Below are 19691 nucleotides of genomic sequence, written 5' to 3' on the forward strand. Positions count from 1 at the left end.
AGTGGAAAGGTTGGCATATTATATCCCAAAAATAAACCTCATAACTCCTCTTCCTCCCTATTATCACTTTCCAGAAGAGAGTGAGGAGGTAGTTTTACAAGTCAAGCCACATGAAAGAGAATCAGCATTTCCAGGCTCCTTCTGAAGCTTATCTGTTTCTCACACAACTCATTTGCTCTCCTTGTACCTCCTCCTCCTGCAAAACTGTGTGAGCATCATTCAGCTAGCTCTTACAGACATCTTTGAGGTTGACCAGCCGGTTACTAAGGGTAACTCTTAAACTAGCTGAACAGTTTTGTTGCTATTGATGATTCTTTCCTACACAATGCCTTGAAAAGGATCAGTGGTTATGCTAAGGAGACACAGAGGAGTTCTCATAAAACAACTTGAAAGAAAGAAAGAAAGTGCTGTCTAATAACCGCAGTGTCCTGCACTGGTTCCCATCATGTAACTAACTTGCTTTAAAACTAGCGGTAAGTACGAGGGAGAAGCTACTGCTATTAAAAATACTGCAGTGCTGAACAAATGGAGCAACCATCACTTCTGGCTCTGAATGTCAGCAGCTTGGCCCTTGCGTACAACAGCCTCGCTCCCCACGCTGTACACCGTAGCTAGCTCTGCCAAGTGGCAGCATAGCAGCAAAATGCCGATTAAGAACACGTTCTCTTTTTAGGTCTCTCCTACCTAACTCCTCCGGCCCTCCCTCCCCACCACTGCGAGGGAAAGCCTTATTACTTCCCTCAACGTGCATTTCTGCCAGGGGGTAAAGGTGAATCTCCTTCCAGCAACCGGAGCAGGGATGCGGACATGAAATGCAAAGCTTGCTTGCTCTCCTTTTGCTGGCATCAGGCAGAAGGTGCACGAAGGCTTGGGTGGAATTTGTCGCACGGGCCCCTCACGCTACCAGAAATCCCTTCCAGCTTGAGCATGATGGTGGAGGGAGGACCCGCTGCGAGGCTCACCGGCAGCAGGTTCATCAGGGCTCACGTCAGTGATAGAAAGATTACTGTAAAACTAACACGATACCTGAATATAGGTAGAAAGCAGAGGCATTTCCAGAAACATGTTGAATAATGACTGCTACCACAGACCGAACACAGTATAAATACACCTCTGCCCTCCAGTAAAAAAAACAAACAAGTAAATTCTGTGCCAGGTAGAACCACTCCGAGGATCCCCCTCACTGCCTAGGAAGCGGCGAGGAAAACCTGCTAGAAGGCAACTTGCAATATCTAAAGAAACACTTACAAATAACTTCACCCCTAGAAAGCATTTCCAGCTCATATTCTTTACAAAGAAAATAGAGAGCAACAGCCAATGAGGTAAAACATATACAATATTTTTTCTTCATCTAATTTACATTTTCCAATTAAAGGTTTTTTTAAAAAAGCCAAGAACAAGAAACCACCACTGTTTTGTCTTTTCCTCTTTGGCATCAAACTGTCAGTTTAGAAATACACCAGCTGGTTATTAAAAAAGTGCCAACAAATGGGGAAAATTGTTTGCTATGCAACCAAAAATTAAAATTGTATAAAAAAAAAAAAATGGTGAATGCCCATAATTGAAATGTGTCATATAATCCTGAGCAGCAAAGAAAATCCTTTGCGGCAGGAAGACAGCCAGAACTTGGGTTTGGGGTGGGACAGAGCGGAGTCAGCACAAACCCCGGTGTGCAATTTTAGAATGGTGGCCTCTCCCCAGCAAAGGGGATTTGCACCTGGATTTTCATCTACCTACGAGTACAGATTCGAATTTTCTCAACTCTCCGATCCCTCAGCAGTGGTAAAAGTGAAGTAAGAGCAGCAGCAGATCACCTTTGTGCCTTTGGTTTATTCCAAGGCTAGGTGCAACGCCAACTAGGATCAGCTATCTTGTTGGTGTTGCTGGAATCGTGCTGAAATTTGTAAGGTAGACCACAAAATCTTCGGGAAGGACAACATATCAGTAACATCGGTAGGTAGGAAAGCACCCCGTGAAGCGGTGCTAACACGTGCAATACTCTCCTCACGAAGGGTGTCCCACAGTGAAGCCTGGTTTAAAGCAGCAGACTTGAGGCCTAATTTACTGTTTGTTTCTTGTGATTTTACGGTCCTGCGCTTCCCATCAAATATTGTAGTGAAGAAGTTTATTATTCTCAGAAGAAAACAACCTTAGCGTAAGAGATCTTCTGCGTCCCCATCTACTAGCTCCGCTTTTATGGTTTTGTCTCCCTCCAGCCTGGGACACCCCAGGAAGCAAAGTGACACTAAGCTACAACAAAGTTTGGCCCATTTACGACACAAACTCCTTTCCAAATGTGAGATTTCTCAGTGAGATTTCTGCTACAGCTCAAAGCCAGACCACAGTCCTTCGAGAGGCACAGCGCTGTGAGGTCTGCACTTTCAACCCTCCTTGCCTGTGTCTTTGTACTGTACGATACAAATGTGATTTTGTGCAGAACGTTCCAAATTTGGCAACTCTCATGTTCAATCTGTGGTTAAATTGCTGACTGAAGAGCTCCACCAGGGTTGGGGCAAGAGATGAACAAACAAGGAAAAACCAAAATGAATTCAAAGACCGTTGTCTGATACTAAACACAGGAATCTTCACAAAAGATGACTGGATAGCCCAAGCCTCCATCATTTTCATTTAAACGTACTGTAAATAACAGTTTCCAAAATTAGGAAATGGCATCACAAGTCTCAGCTGAAAAGACAAAAGACTAGCAATACATGTCAAGTTACCCTACACATCGTTGCTCCTATAGAACACAGAAGGTTCCTACATCAATCTGGATTATTTGGCAAATTCTGTTTTAACGGCAGTTACCCCAGCTTTTGAAGCTGAAGTGTTTAATTTTCCTCCCTGATTTTACTCTCCTCATCAAACACTCTCCAAAAGCATCTGCAGCCAGATTTAGATACCTCTGGTTCTCCTGCAGCTGGATACTGAAGCAGCCAAAGCAGGAACCTCACTGCAAGTTTCCCTCAAGAGGCTGCCACGAGCAAGGGAACACAGGACAGCGATAAGCAGTGCAGGACTGCCTATAAATATACGCAGGGATTGTAAACTGCAAAACCAGAGGCAGTCAGGGAGGCTCTGTGGTCACACAGCAGCCCTCTCCCTGCGTGCAGCATGAATTGTGACACTGCTAGGGATCGGCTGCGCTCCCGTGCCCCCGTGCAGCCACTGCCCTGCGTGCCTCAGCCCATCACCTGCGCTCGACGCCAAGCAGCAGCTCTCCAGCAGCCTTCCTCCTTTCGCTCGGTACGGAGCCTGCACGCGCAAAAGGGACGCCGCTGTCCCAAGTCTCCTGGACGGACAGGGTGATCGGTTCCAAAAATAAAAGCCTCACGTGAGAGGTTCCCGAGAGCAAAACCACAGAACGATACTGTTCCTTAGCAGGCAAAACTGGAACTTATTTCAAAGGGGCACTGAAAGCAAGCAAACATTTTGCTGCTAGAAACCTTAGGAGCGCTCCCATAATGCCAAAAGCCGATCTCCCCCATCCCGTTGCGGGGGGACTGCAGGTGACAGCTAAGGCAAGGCGGCACATGCGACGCTTTCCCCTTCCCCCCTCATCAATCTCCATCGAGCCGACGCGGGCGTGCAGGCGCGCTCCCACCGGCCCTGGCACCTTGCAGAAGCTGTTCTGGCTACTGGAAAGAGAAAACCAAGACAAGCCGCTCCTGCACCGACGATGACATAGGAACTCGCAGCTCTTTTCATAGGAGTGAGGTGACAAATCTCTGCGCTGCGTTTTCTCGGAGTACCTGTCTGAGTAATGCTGACAACTGCCCATCCATTCTCATGGATGAACACAGACAAAACAGATTTTCTTTTTTTTTTTTTTTTTTTTTATTTTATTAGTTTGAAACACGAGACTTCTCTTGATATCGTTAAAGTGGCGTAAAGCTCAATTTCCAAGTATGCAAAAACATACGACTGGTGGGCTGGAATGCAATGTTTATCAAAGGGGCCTAATAAGGTTTCACTTTTATTAGGCTATTTCCTGTAAGTTGATATGTGCCAGTTCTTTTCATTAAGACAAGGATATAAAAATTAAAAATGGATTAACCTAATGGGTTCCAAATTACTGTGTCACTTTCACTTCTTTGCATTTTTTTTTTTTTAACCCATTCCAACTGGTCCTTTTCCAGTGCCGCCGACAAGAGGCATAAACCCTGGGATATCTGAATTACTGTTCTGCTGAACATCACATTCAGATCCAGATCCTGCAAATCTTATCCTGCTTTACTACTATAGCATTAAATCTGACATCGGTAAAGTGCAGCTCTAAACACGTAAATACAAAACAGGGGCCACTGTGTGAAAAAGGAGTTGAAATTGCAAAACCCAAGTTCACCTTTCTCAGGAGAAAAAAAAAACAAAACAAAACACAAAACACCACACATATACCAGACATTGAGGATGAGACCCAGCTTAAACCCAGCCACTCCATGCCTCTCACTAGCCCAGAATAGAAGTGGGTCTCCCACAGGACATGTCACCATATGCCTACGTCTAACCAAAACTCAGCAGCAAACATGACTCAATTTTAATAAAGCACTTCTTCAAAAAGCCTTAAGCACACTGCACAAGGAAGTCTTTTCACTGCTGCATTCTTCCTCCCTTGGGGAAAAAAAATAACATTCAGTGCTCACTAGTTTTACAGAAGATCTGATAGATTTGGGGTCTACCACAGCATCACAAAGCCCCCCCCGGGAAAGGCATCGAGCAACTTAATGTGGGCAAAACCACGTTGCACCATAGTGTCCAAGTTCACTGAAAGTAAACTGAGAATTCGAAACCCAGTACAACACAGTTTCTAGAATTCTAGACACCAAAAAAAGTGTCCCAGAAGAGACACCTGGGCACATGCAGCACCCACGACTAAAAGTTCCTAAGTTCCTACAAACTGTACTGCAGTTCAAATATATTCAAAGTCCTGAAATCTCCAAAAAAAAAAAAAAAATCACAGCAAGTAATCAATACTCCTTTGAGGACAGAATTTTTTGAGGCAGGCATCAGAGCATAAGTCCAGCAAATGACCATTCATTTGTTAAAAAAGCTGTGATACCCCCTGAGTCAACCAGCTGGCAACACGCCACAACTCAGAATAAAAAAAAATAATAATAATAATAATCTCGCTACAAATCACTTTTTAAGAAATTATTCACATGGGGCACAGAAAAACAAAAACCCTTAAAAGTTAATATAGTTGCATTGGCTTTGGTTGACTTTTGGGTAGTTTTGGTGTTTGGGTGTTGTTGTTTTTTTAAGTTTGAAGCACAGAAGTTAAGGCTTGTAAAAAAAAAATCTGAGAATCCTGAATTACTACATGTGGAAAGCCATCTACTCAGGTGTGCCCTGACAGAGGGTTTTTTGTCAAGCTTTTCTTCTCTACTGCCATGAATCAAGGGCTCCAGCTCACATGGGATACGAAACGCCTGGATCCTTACACAGCTACTCCACAGACAAAATAAACCCATAGAGCAAATGACTAAACATCTTGGTGCAAACTGGGGGAGTAAAATGCCAATAGCATAAGAAATCTCCTCAAATGTCAGGTTGAGAAAACCAAGATACTAAAACCAGTTTTATTTTCCAATACAGTGATGTCACCAACATGATATTTTCATTGTTTGCCAGGTTAACAGAATTTATGGAGGTAATTAATGCAAAACATGTGTGCTGAGCTATCCATATGAAAAATGGAATTGCCCCTGACTTCATTCACTGCCTTTGCAACCAGAACCCCACTAACATCTTTTTTCACTATTTCCATATGTGAGAAATACAAATATTTATAACAAAAGGTAAATGCCTAAATGACTGTTCTACTCCCATCTACCCACAAGCCAGTTTTTCAGACCCCTGTCTTCTGCTTACTCCTCTGCTTCCATTACCTTCCCGCAAACTGCTTGGGTTTCCATCACGTTCCACAAACTAAGTGTGCTCCTCACACCTCCAGAACTGCTTTTTCTTGGATAGCACAGACAACTTCTGCTTTGATGCCTTCAACACTCTCTGTCCAGCTTTAACGCAGCTTTCAGGACCAACACAGCCAACTAACCATACAAAGAGCCATGCCATTAAACATCGAAATCTTTTCCTGTGTCTTTTGGGGTTTTTTCTGGGCATCTACAGCATCAAAGCATCCCCCTTCTGGCAGACAGCACGTAGTAAGAAGGAACGGACATGCAGCTGTCCCAATCAGGAAAAGAAAACAATCTCTGCCTTCTACTCTTTATGGGCAAATGTTGGTTTTTTTGGGGGGAAAGGGACAGAATAAAAAGCCCAGGCATGAGAGAGAGACTGCGAGAGAGCGTGGGTAGGTGGGCTGGGAACAAAAGCGACCGATGAGGTGTCCCTGCGGTTGGGTTCTCCCTCGATGGTTTGGGTGAGCACAGTACATTTTCCATAGCCGTAGCCACACCACTCAGGAAAACTGAACTCTCAACCATTGCTGTAGAACATTTGCTCTCTGGGGTAAATCAGATGTGGGAGAAAAGTTTGTGCTGAATAAGACTCTCAGCATCTCAGAACCTGTTCTGAAATAAATGCCTTAAGCGGGTGTTCTCCGTGGTTGGTCATGAATGCTAAGGCTGGTTAGACATAACTTTCTTTTCTTTCTTTATATTATTTTTTTTAAAAAAAGAGAAAGCACCATTACAGAAAGATTAAATAGAACAGTAAAAAAAAAAAAAGCCTCCACCCTGTCTTAACTGCAGCCTCCGTTGAAATTCACCACTGGTAAATCAGTCATGAAGCTTACTAATGTAAACAAAGCTTAGACTTTCAGGGAGGCAAGGAATTTCTTAATTTGTGGTTTGCTGAGTGTTCAGTTCATTGTCAGCACTGAATTCTGGGTTCCTAACACTGTCATTAACCAGAAAAAATTTGGATTTTGGTCTGATTTTTCTAAGATTCTGGTCCAACTTTAACTTCACCACTGCCTACCTTTCCTCTTCCTTTAATGCTTCTCTCCTGCTCCAAGAGATCTCTCAAAAAGCCTTGCCTCTCCAAAAATCAAGCAGAGCAAAACCTCTCTTGCTGCCTTCTAGCTTCTCCACACCTAAATCCAGAAACCCAACATCACTCGTTGCGATTTGTTACGGCACAAAGTTTGTGGAAAGCCTACCATGGACCAAAATATATTTTGATGCTTTAATTAGTACTTATTTAAATGGTAACTAGCCACTCTAGATTTTCAACAAACCCCTCCTTTCTTAGGCACCAATTTAAAAGTTTTCATTTTTCATTAATCTCCTCTTGCATGAGGCTGCTATGCTTTAGCAAGTTTTTTTAATTATTTAAAAAAAAAAAAAAGAAGGAAAATAAAAGAGAGAGACCAATGAAATGCAAACCTTTCCATCCAAATACAGGTATAAAAATGGTATATAAAACCATCTGGAGATAAAAAAAAAAAAAAAAAAAAAAATCACCATTCCCACACCTTTTTACACTAAACTGCCCTGACTGAACCTTAACATTCATCCTATTGTTCACTTAATTGCTAGCAAGTTTCACCCACTGTTCGTTTGGTCTGCTATTCTTCTTTCATCAATATTTTTCCAGCAGATTAATGGGATTTTCCTCCATATTTTGCCTGAAACAGCAGGACACAGTAGTTTAATGAAAAAAAACAGGAGCGTGGCAGCAACGTTTCTGCTTACAGTGTGTCTGGTTTAATAACATCTCTGCAAATTTAAGCCTCTACATGCTGGTGCTCCATTCAGGCTACCAGCCACTCTCCTAGACTGGAACTTTTTTGTCACCATCCCAAGATTTCTTTCAGGCAGGATTATCTTTATTTCTGTATCTTTATTTCTTTCATCCCTTCACTGCAGAAATTTAAAGGAATCTTCAGTCCAAGAGACTGAATTTTAATCTTGCAGCCGTTTCACACTGCAAAATGAGTACTTACACTGCAAAAGAAGTATGCGTGCTAGGATTTATCACGCACCTAAGGAACAAAGAAGCACAAAAGTACCGGTAGGGAACACAACCCTAACCAAGCAAATTATTACCACATTCTGTTTCCAAAATTACACCACTGGGAGTTCATATCTAATCTTCTGAATTAAACTATTTTCTTTTAAGTGGTGGCTCTTGTTTACAACAGTTTAAATATAAAAAAAAAGCAAAAGCTACTGCTCTAAAGTGTTTATGGAAATAAGAAGGGCTACACCACTGCAGTGAATTTTTAGCAAAACTGATTGCTTCACAGTAGCCACATGCATTAGTAAAAAAAAATTCTTCCATTTTGTTGTATGATTCCTTAATGCAAGTCTTTTCCTCCTCATAAACGTATTTTCAACAATTTCCAACAACGTTTCAACAAATCAGACAATCCATTTTCATAAGAAAGGAAAAGTTAAAAAATAAATTTTAAAATCCCTACATCTCACTTCAGGAAAAACAACTCTTTGGATGCTGGAATTACCATTTTGAGCTGCGATGGGTCAGCGAGAGCCCTCTGCCCCACCTCTGAAGTTTTATCTAGTGGCTGTGGACAAGTCCAGTCAATTTTGCACCTTAGGGTACCAAAATGTCCTTTCTGTGTATCAATACCAGCCCCACTGAGCAGAGCTCTGAACCTTAACAAAAGTAAGGACATGATTATATCTCCAGTTATCTGTATATTTTTTTTATTTTTTTTTAGCAGAAAAATCAAACAGCAGCTACAAAGCAGCGGTACCTACATGAATTACAGGCAACTTACAGAACTAACTCAGGCTCTGTACAAAAATCTACAAACAGTACTGTTGGATTTGGTAACAGCTCTGTAGTGACCCTCACTGGTGATAAAATCCAGAGCTCTGAAAACAAGAAAATGAACACCTGCATCCGTATTTCTAAACTTTCATCAAGTGGGGATTACAAGAACAAGAGCCATTACATACGTTCCTAGAGGAAAACTTCCAGGTTCTCAAACAGAATCAAAAGTAAGTATACTAACAGCAACTTACCTAACTCCAGCAGATCATAAATAATAAATTTTTAAAAGAGACACAAACCACCACACACCCCCAACTAATTTCTATATCTTCCCGGATGGGAATGAAAAACTAACATTCAATCTGAATACACTCCTGATTTGCAAAGATTTCATGTAAACAACTGTCCAACTTGGCGTGCCTATTATCTGTTTAAGGCTTTCCCTTCTGGAAGTGCCTCTGAAGCCTAATTTCCTGAGGCTGCAAGTACAGGAGAGTTCTAACCCGTGTCTATGCCCTGACTGCTTCGTTGGGTAGCAAATATGTTGTATCCAAATTAACTCCAATAAGAATTAATTGCCGTGTCCAATTTGGACATCTTCGTATTTCAAACATCTGCTTCAAGTTTGCTATAGACAATGCAGGGATTTTTCTTTTTAATACACCGCACTGAAATCAGCAGTAATCGAGACAAAGTTCAGGGACAAACAAAAAAAAAAAAATAATTATTCCACGTGTTGCAGCCTCCTACCAAAAATGTTGACAGAAAATGAGGAATTTACCTGACTGACTTGTCCTGTTGCACAGGATTTTAAAAACACCATGGTGTGAATTTTAAAGCACGCTCATTATTTGTCTAATCGTACAGCTTAGGATTAAGCACAGAAGCTTTGAATAAGATACAGCTGTATGAAAAACTGCCCTCTAGACCCCCATGACTTTGAGCTTACTGAAATTAAATTTTAAAAGACATCCCATTAAGATTTCTAAACCTACTTTTAACTTCTTTTGCAGATAAACACTCCAGAGCAAGCTAGAGGCACCAGCAGGAATTGTGTCACAGCAAATGAAGACTTGCTCTGACCTAATGATACCTGACACACAGCGAGGCGAGATTTGTAAAAAGCATTTCCCCGTGGAATCCCTTTTGGTGCTACAGAAGAGTTCCCGGTATTGCCAGCCTTTTCCAAAAATTACTTTAAAAAAAAAAAAAAAAAAAACAAACCTGCGAGAGCGCGGCAGGCGTTTTGCCCCACGTGCAAACACCGTGCTTCTCAGAGCCATGCCAAGAGCTGTCCTGCCCACCCAGACACACTAAGTCATCTTTCGCGACTTTAAGTGTCAACGGAGACCAGCCCAGATAAAATGGTGTTTAATTGCGCAGTTATGCCAAGTTCTGAGATGGTAATCGATGAATAAAAGATGAAACCACATCTCCAAATCCAACGCAGCCTGAAAAAGAGAGGCTGATTGCAACCTTCTTGCTGTAAACCAGAACAGGCACTATTTGAAACCAAGTCCTGTAAGCAGATTTACCTTATTGATCTTTTGGTAGCTGTGTTCACAAGAAATTAATTTTATGCTAGATTGAGAGGTTACAAGAAGTTTCCTGTCTGCACAGTCAAAATATTATTGAAGCAATTCAGGTTGTCAGTAAAAGCTTAAACAAATTTGCTGATAATCCTGTTAATGACCTAGGTCAAGTGTTAACTGTTGTGGGTTATAAAACAGAGAAATTAAGGTTGCTGGTACCCTCAGGCAGGCAATATAGTTACAGAAGAGATTGAGGAAAAATTATTAAATTACAGATTGATATAGCTCATTCGATTTCTTGATACCATAGGAATTACTCAGAAAGAAATTGCATCCTTTAAAAACCCACGATCCTCCCTAGGTGGAAAATATCAAACAGAATGGAAGATCAGAACATGTGGTTTCTGTGCACCTATGGGGTTCGGCTTGTGGCTTCAAACTGGGAAAGTTAGATGTTAAATCTTCCTGACGTTTTCCTGCCTTGCAGAAAACAGCACACACCTTACCACCGCACACAGATAGATCTGAACTTTAAGAGAACCCTCCCGAGCTCCTGTGATTACGTAGGTAAAATGCACGCAGCCTTGCGCTGAGCACGGCTGAGAGTTTAAAAATAAACTCGGTGGAAAATTTTACATTTCATCAAGAAAAAACTCTAACACTTCTTGGGGGTGAAACAAGTAAATAAAAACTCCAGCACTTCAAGAAAAAAAAAAAAAAAAACCACAAAGAAAAAAACCACCTGCATTTGACATGACAAAGTAAGCCAACAACGTGCCTTCATCCCTTTCATCCTTCCCTCCCTTCGTCCCATCCACTTCCACTGCAGTATTAGCACTCACTCAGACAGTCATCAGTTTTAATATTAACTTTAAACATTAACTAAAGTTGTATTGAAAAATGTGATACAATTCTTTCAAGTCAAATAAATTATAAGCAATGTTACCAAACATACCCTTGTAGCGTGCCTACTGCAACATTCACGTCCCCTAAAAGTTAGACAATGCTATATAAACACACCAAAAATCAGTTCCATCCTTTATTAAAACAATTCACAAGGAGAATTTCAATGGAAACTTTTATATAAAGTGTAAGGAAAAAATGTATACATTTTTATCTATAAGCCCATATTAACAACCTCTGTCCAAAGTGTTTTTCATTCTTGGTGGTGGAAAAAGAAAACTTTTCTAAATACCCACAGCAACGCAGACACATCTAGTTTCAGGAGGAAATGTATGGTAACAACAGTAGGGAAGTTAAGTGAAGTGGTGAGAAAAAGATTATTTAAAAAGAGGAAAACAATCTTCTGACATGGTCTAAAGCTGCATGCTAACCCTTGATGGTCATACAAATCAGTGTGTCTGCAAATTGTAATAATTCAGATTTCTAAACTCACATCATCAGCCTAAACATGCTGTAAATAAATAAAAGAATTACTGAGCTTTCCTAAGGAAGGGGCTCTGCGTGTGTAAGCGCTTCAAAGTTGATCTCATTTTTAAAAGAAACTGTCAGTGTTCCTGTTTTTGAAAGGAATCGCAAAATACGTACTTGAAAAAAGGAAGCATGCAAAAGTGAGTGCCTGTCCGGTAACTGCATTTATGCTGTTGTTTTCACTATCCATTTTAAGAATATTGCCCATATCGTACAAGTGCTTGAAGCTGAAGGGAGGGAGACTGGAAGCAGAGTCTGCTGAAAGCTGACTCGGGCGAGGATGCTTAATGCACGTTCGGTATGATACCAATTTTTTTCTTCCTTTCTCAATTCTCAGTGACAGTGATTTTAAACAAAGAAACAAAAAGTGGGTGGGTTGTTGGTTTGGGGTTGGTTTTTTGTTGGTTTTTTTGTTTGTTTGTTTTTGCATAATTAGCCTCAGTTTACAGGCTGTGTCTGTCTATCACTGCCGTGGAGGCAGAGCTGCTCTGCTGACTGACAGAACTACATACGTTCCCAAAAAGCTTTTAAGAATAAGACAAGAGTAACCCCTACTAATGCTCTTGTTCTCATTTCTGAAAATCATTTGTGAAAGATGACAACACTTACAAACCAGCACGTATACAGAGGTTTAAAAGTGACCAACTATTAAAACCACATTTTTTTAAGCAACCTATAAAGGGCCATGCATGCAAAACAAATTTACATAAAACATACAAAATATGATATATTGCTCTTCTGGTGTGATGGTACCATAGCTTCCTTCCTAGCAATAAAACCAACTGATTTAAGGTTATCCAGGATGTGCAAAGTTTGAATCTTTCCTTAGTTGGTTCAGGTCCTATTTCTTTATCCTTCCTGAAGTCATTGAAAGTCATTACCTCACTGCCTTATCCCGCAAGCACCCGGAATATCAGGAAGTACATCAGCGCTACCCATGCAGGAGAAATGATTGCTCTAACAGCTTTGATACCTGCTCCTCTGCACAAACGCTACAGCTCAAGCAGGTGCAGGTTTTACATGGGTGGTTGATGCTGTAAGTTCTTCCCACACTTTGGCCTCTGGGTTCTATCCCTAAAGACGATTGCACTGGACATCCCAGCCGTGCCGGCTGCCTCCACCACCGGGCAACGGAGTGAAAGCTGCATAATTTATTTCTTTTACCATAGGGAAAGAGGGAAAGGGCGATTTAATCTTTTTTTTTTTTCCAAGTATTTTAATTACTTTTCAAACAGCATCTAGCGGTCATTATTTTTCCCTGAAATCTAACACGTGTTATCATCAAATGTCATCATAAAAATTACCACACCAAAGGAGAACAAACCACTCGTGCTTTGTTACTGGGCATTTACACACGTTCACATCCACACGCGGCATTTCAACACACTGCAAAACCCGCTACGGACTCAAAAAGAGGTTTTATAGGGGAGCAAGCTTCTTTTTGGTGTTAATTAAAAGTTTTGAAGCACAGGACGGCTGCTGAAACCACCACCCCCCTTGCACATCCAAAAGAGCTCACAGCCCGGTTAGCACCGGGGCGAGGGAGACGGGGGCCACCGTTAGCTTTCAGAGCTGATTTTTATTACTTAACGAGGGAAGCTGATTGCCTACGGCCGCCAGCCATCACCCCGCCATCCCAGCCTGCGGGCGCGGCGGCCCGCCCTGCCCTGCCCGGGGAGGCTGGGCACCTGCCGGGGCTGGGCAACCCCCCCCGGTCCCGCTGAGAACCCCCCAGCCCCGCAGAGAACCCCGCAGAGACACACCCCCCCCAGCCCCGCAGAGAGCCCCGCAAAGAGCCCCCTCCGGCCCCGCAAATCCCCCTTGCTCCCCACCTCGCCCCCGGTCCACCGCGGCTCTCCGCGCATCGCCCCCCGCGCAGCCCGGGGGTGGCACTGCCCGTCCTTCCCCCCTCGCCAACTTTCCAGGGGGGTTCCCTAGGGTGGGGGTGGGGGTGCTGTTGCTGCGGGGGGGTGGGGGGATTGACCTGACCCTCCTTCCCCCGTCGCACCGCACCGGGCGGCGGCCGCGCGGCCAGGGCGCCAGGCGGGGGCAGCGGCGCGGTCCCGGGGAGGGGTGCAGCTGCCGCCCGGGACCACCTTAACGGGGGGGGAAGGGATACAAGGGGGGGAAAAAAGGGGAGGAAAGAAATAGGAAAAGGGGAGGGAGGACGAAAAGGGAAAAAGAAATAGGAAAATGGGAAAAAAGGGCAAGACGAAACATGAAAAAAGGAGAGGAAAAAAAAACATGAAAAAAGGAGAGGAAAAAAAGCAGGGGGAGAGCGCGGCGCGGCCGCCCACCCACCCGCTCGCCCCCGGCCGGGCCGCCGCTCACCTTCGTTGCCGGGGCGGGCGCTCAGACGCCCGGCGGCGCCGAGGGCAGCGCAGAGCAGCAGCAGCAGCAGCAGCGGCGGCAGCAGCAGGCGGTCCATGTCGGCGGGGCAGCGCGCAGGCAGAGCCGCATGTCTCCGCGCCGCATGCCACCGCTCCGCGCCCGCTCCGCGCCGCCGGGGCCGGCACCGGCACCGGGACCATGCCCCGCGCCGCCCGCGCCCGCCTTCGCGCTGCGCCCGGGAGGGGCCGCCCCCGCCCGGCCCCGCCGCCGCCGCCGCGCCGCCCCGGGCCCTAGCGCCGCCCCGCCCACCTGCCTGCCCGCGGGGGGCGCGGCGCGGGGGGGGCGCTCCCCAGCGGGAACGGCGCGCTCGGGGGTCGTGCGCTGGCACACGCACACACACACACACACACAGAGACACGCACACACACACACGCACGCACGCACACGCACCCCGCAGCGCGGGGGGGGCGCTGCCAAAGCGCTGGGCGGCGGGAGGCGATGGGCAAAGCGCGGAGGCTCTGCCAAGGGGGTGCCAGCGGGCACGTCGCTCGGAAGGCTCGCTCGGGGCTCTGAGCCGGCCACAAGCCCACGGTCTGCGTTACCGGCCTTTCCTAGGTGGGTACAAGTGCGAAGTGGCGGTAAAGCCGGCCGACTTCCCTAGCGCAGCCGTAGCAGCCTTGCTAGAAAGCCACCGGTTCCATCACCCAGCCCTTCCCAGCCCACGAGGACCCCAGCCCAGCCCAGCCCGCTCCCCGGGGAGCAGCCTCAGTGCCACCCGGTCACAGCAAAGCGGAGCCTTGGCGCTGGCAGGGCCCCCTCCCAGGCACTGCTCTCCGTAGGGGTGCGCAGCCTCGCTCTCCAGGTTGCCATGTCAAAGGTGCGGTTTTGAAGCCTTCTCTACACGCCCGCACCTCGCCTCCATCCTCCTCAGCGCCCCGCAGGCCCCAGAGAACCTGGCGGAGCAGAGGGCAGAGCAGCAGGCGTGCGGCGCTGCGATTCCGCTGCTCCCAGGAGGAATCGCTGCAGAGCAGCACTTACCCGGCTTCCCCTTCTGTGGAGCATTTCTTCAGAACATGGACATCTTTCTTCCCAAGTGACTCATCTCAGGTCTCCAGAGCCACCCAGCGTGGTTCTGTGGAAACAGGGACATATTGGAATAGTACTTAGGTCAAATAAATATTTTACTCCAAGCCGAAGTTAACGCATCCACATAGTACGGGGTCTTGCGCTGAGCGCATGCACTGGCTGCGCAGGCGGGAGGGACGGAGCCTTTGGCAACAGATACGGAACTAAGTGCAGAAGTAACGTCAAAAATCGTGGATGCCACAGGAGCCAAACCTCCCTGTTTCACACGTTAAACGCCCCAGCAGCCGGCCCCGCCATAACACCAAAGAATTCCCCTGTGTCTCCTCAGGGCCACCGGCACCCGCCCCTGGGAAGGGCTGCCGGCACCACCCCAGCTCCAGGCTCCCCCCAGCCCCGCCACCCCCAGCAGTGGCCGAGGAGGTGCCGGGCTGGTGCCAAGCCAGGGCCTGTGCCCACGCCTCTCCTGCGCGACACGGCCACAGCCCCGGCCACCCAACCCAGCCGTGCCAGGTTTGCGCTGCATGGAAGGGGGTGGAAATGCCCCAGAGGCCAAGCAAAGCAGGCGTAAGGCTGTCAAAGGCACTCATTTGTCAAAGGACAGAAGTCGGGCATTTGTTTCAGGGGTTGAGGACACGAGCATCACTTTCCTCCTCCTTTCCTGTTTCCAGGTTTGATTCTTCAACCAGATTAAGGAATCACCAAATCAACAATATTGCTTCTTTCATGCCTCCAATGCTTCCTTCCACTTATACTTGTATTTACCATCGACCCTACTTATTTCTTCTCCGGCTGAACTTCCAAAAGGCACGAGCGAGCTGCCCAGGGCTCTGGAGCAGCCGCCTTCAGAGGCAGAGAGAAGGAGGGCAGGGGGGTCCAGCCGTATGCCTAACGCTGTATGGCCCAGAGAAGGGCATCTCCTGTCCTCCTCTGTCTTTCTCAAGGCTCATTTCATTATACCTTTTCATTTATATGACAAAGATGCTTTTCCAAAGCAAGAAGTCCAGAAATAAACCTAATTTCCTCAAAATATTACTGTCCCTGGTAATAAAATCTGGTTTGGTTTGGGTGGTTTTTTTGCAGACCTTTTCCCAGTCTTTTCTAGAATACGCAGCTCTCTTCCTTGAGTTCTTCCTTACAGCAGAGGTAAGTCTACTATTTAAAACGCTACGGAATTCTCAGGACCACTAGTTTTGGTCTCTGTGCAGTCTCTGTGGATTTTCTTTCATGATTTCAGGTAAATATTTTTTTTTTACGGTGAAAGAAAAAGGTAGAAGAAAAAGGGTTAGAAAATTTAACAAATCTCTTGGGGGGCGGGGGCAGGGGGGGACACCACCAAAAAATATGATCTGAAACCTTCAGTTTCCAGTTAGTGGGAAAATATACTTCCCAAGAAGCAAAGGAGGGAATTTTTGTTTTCCAGTCTTCAAGCTTTGTGTGTATAAAACATCTGCACCATCCAGCTGCAGCACCTGATTCTGCTCTTGCTCCCCCTCTGGGAGCGGGAGGCTGAGCACCCATCATGGTTTTACCACACAATAATCATTTGCTGAAAAAGGAAAAGAGAAAAAGGAAATGCAACCACATTCAACTGCCAAACCTTGTTTTTCTCCTCGGGGAAGAGCCGCAGCATTCAGCATTTCCCTTCCCATGGAGGGCAATCCTCCCTTTGCGACAGAGGAACTTGTCCGGCACATGAACAGTGGAAGCAGGAGAGGCAACTCCTTTGAGCCCATGAGATGCGAATATTCTCAGGCAGCTCCTGCCAACACACAGGGTGCAGCGCTTTGCTAAAGGCCAAACTCTCCTTCCACCAGCACACAGATGCTCCTGACCCTCGGAGCCACATATCCACGCCGTCATACATACGGCTGCTGGTCACATAAAGCACGTCTCCTCCTGCCCGGGAGGAACAGAGCTCCTCCAAGGGGCTGAGGGTGGCAGCCAGTGGCTGAGCCCGGCCCCAGCATCCCCTCGCTTTGTCCTGGCCTGTGTCACGCTCCGAAGCTGGATTGACCAGCATCCCTCCGGACTGGGCACGGTCCCACCCCAGCACCCCACCTGCTATCGAACAGCTCCCAAGCCTGCACCCATAGGGCTGGGAATGTTCGCACAGCTCACCCCAAAACCAGAGAAACCGCTTCGGTCCTCTGTTGTGATGTCCTTTTCTACAAAACCAAGCTGAAAAAAAGGAAAAAAAAGAAAGGAAAACGTGGTAGGTGAGATTGACAGAAAAAGCTGGTAAAAAAAAATCACAAAAAAGATAATACACACTACAAGTGTATTATTACTCCAAGTATTAAGGTCACCGTTAACTCCTTCACTGGTTTGCTGTAAGAAACCAAAGGGTGGATGTTAAAATATCTATGCAACTTTTTCTAACATAAGATGTTAAAATAACTATGCAACTTTTTCTAATGTAACGATGTGGTTACCAGGTAAAGATTTATTTTTTTTTAAAAAAAAAAAAAAGGCAAAGGAGGTAGAAGAAGGAAGGGGAGGAACAAGTTAAGGTCTATACTGTAAACAACAGATTGTGAATTCCCAAGTCTGCCTCATGCCAGTGCGCGCACACACACGTATTTTGGGTTAGTTTCCCCGTCCGTGCCTCAAGGTGTATTTCTCAGCCGTTTCTCCTTGTGAGGGTTAGAAATGCACCTCCCAGAAACAAAAGAAAGATCAGATTTTCATGTCGTATTGTGGACATTTGTTAGAGAGTTTCCTAACAAGGAGCAACATGGATAACACAGCCGAACACTACAGCTTAATCCTGAAGAATTTTCTGTCTGGATTAGAGAAACGTTAAACAAATATTTTGAGGTTACTCGTAGCAAACACATTCTGAACTCGTAAATATCCTGGCACCATAGAACTCATCTCACTCAAGAAAAAAGTATTAAACAATGCCATCCCTGTAACACAAATCTTCAGTATCAAATCTGTACATAGGGCACCTCACCAGCTAGAAGTGAATAGCAGAAATATTTGGAAAAAATTGAAATTAAGAACACATTTTAGAAAACTGCAGGTTCTGGGAAAAATCCTCATCAGGAAAGACAGACAAAATATGTTGCGAATTTTTCACTATGCTTTTTTCTCTGTGACACGTAACCTGGAACGCATTGTGTTAGTTTTGTGCAAGTTGCATGTTTACTCTATTAAGAGTAATTTTGTGTGAGCTTAAAGGGCACCTTTGAAGAAAGAAAATAGCCTCTAGTGGCATTTCTACATAACCAGGGAGCACATGGTAATATCTTTGCCTTAGCATCCATAAAATCATTCTAGAGAAACACATAACCATGATTTATGATTTTCTGCCAACCCTGGACTTTAATTTCTTTAATATATTGGAGATCAAAATCCTTACTAAACACAAATTTTATCTCTTACATTTTTCTTTTGTAAACAGGGAAGTGACACATTCTGTGATTGCATAATGGAAAAAAGAAATCATAACACATGGGCAGAATGCTCCAGATCTCATGTTTGCATACTAAATAGGAAAACAACTTTCTGCCTAATGAAAAAATGTTACAGATTATTAGGAACAGCCACAGAAGTAATCAATCAATTTATCCAATGGACTGGGCCACAGTCTGCTTCCAAGAAGGCTTTTTAATGTTTATGGCTCTTGAGTTGCATTGTTTAATTAATTGAACAACATGAAGCTTCTAATCTTAGAGGTTTAAAGGTAAAATATTTTCCTTAAAAACAAACAAATCCAATTAATTAATTAATGATAGGTTCACCACTCACAAAGAAGGGTGACTGGGGGAGGAGGCAAGGCGCGCGGCGGAGCGATGCTCCCCAGCAGTACATGCCTCGCCTCCGGCACCAGGGGAATCTTTGGAGGCGTGAGAACATTTTCTCCCTCCATTTCTGGTACTTCATTATGAAGGTTCTTGTTTGTGCTGTTGATACCTGCCCACACACACCCGCTCACCTTCACGGAGACCTGGACTGACACATCTCCACATAAATCACACCAGGGGCAGCTTTTCCAAGCTGTTTCGCGATCATTTAGGCCTCCTTATAAATAAGCGCCTGTCTATAGATCACCATATCTTTTCAGATTAACTCTTTAAGTGTTAAAATATAAATGGCAGCGTTGCTGCTGGAATTCATCAGAAGGCAGCAGTCTGCCGTGGGCCAGCCTTGGGAATGGTGGCCACGGAGGAAGAGCCCTCCTACCAGCCACCGAGTAACTAGACTTAAATGTTTTAAATATTCTTTAGGAGAGATTTTATAGCACAACCAAAAGGTCTCCTAACGTACAAAGTTGCACTGAAAGTGCAGGTGGAGAAGAAAATGCAGGATGCAGAGGAATAAAAGACAGGATGCAATAAAAACACATGATAAATGAAGTGTGAAAAGTTACTTGAAATAAGTCGGTTATTTAAAGCTAAGCTCTAGCTCTTTCTAATCAATACTTCCACAATAATTACGTGAAAATCCAGAAAAATGGATTAACTAGGCAGCATAAGAAATTCAGCTTTGAGCAGCAACATAGCTGCAATTGTAATTATGAAGCGACTGCACACCAATTCCATAATGAAAAAAAGCATGACTTATTATGGAGATGGAATACAGTAGGAAAGCATGTGAAATGCA

General features: G+C 44.9%; 1 protein-coding gene across 2 annotated transcripts in view; it reads right to left on the bottom strand.

Moving 5' to 3' along the window:
• The window catches only part of EPHA3 (EPH receptor A3), a 231283-nt gene extending 217043 nt beyond the window's left edge, over nucleotides 1–14240 (bottom strand). For both annotated transcript variants that reach the window (XM_056329548.1, XM_056329547.1), the window contains exon 1: nucleotides 13998–14240. In XM_056329548.1, the coding sequence (XP_056185523.1) occupies nucleotides 13998–14094 (97 nt within the window). In that variant the 5' untranslated portion in view covers nucleotides 14095–14240. The remainder of the gene's footprint in view (nucleotides 1–13997) is intronic.
• Between the last annotated feature and the right edge of the window lie 5451 nt (nucleotides 14241–19691).

Source organism: Falco biarmicus, chromosome 2 (assembly GCF_023638135.1).
Source record: "Falco biarmicus isolate bFalBia1 chromosome 2, bFalBia1.pri, whole genome shotgun sequence".
In the NCBI taxonomy this organism is placed as follows: Eukaryota; Metazoa; Chordata; class Aves; order Falconiformes; family Falconidae; genus Falco; species Falco biarmicus.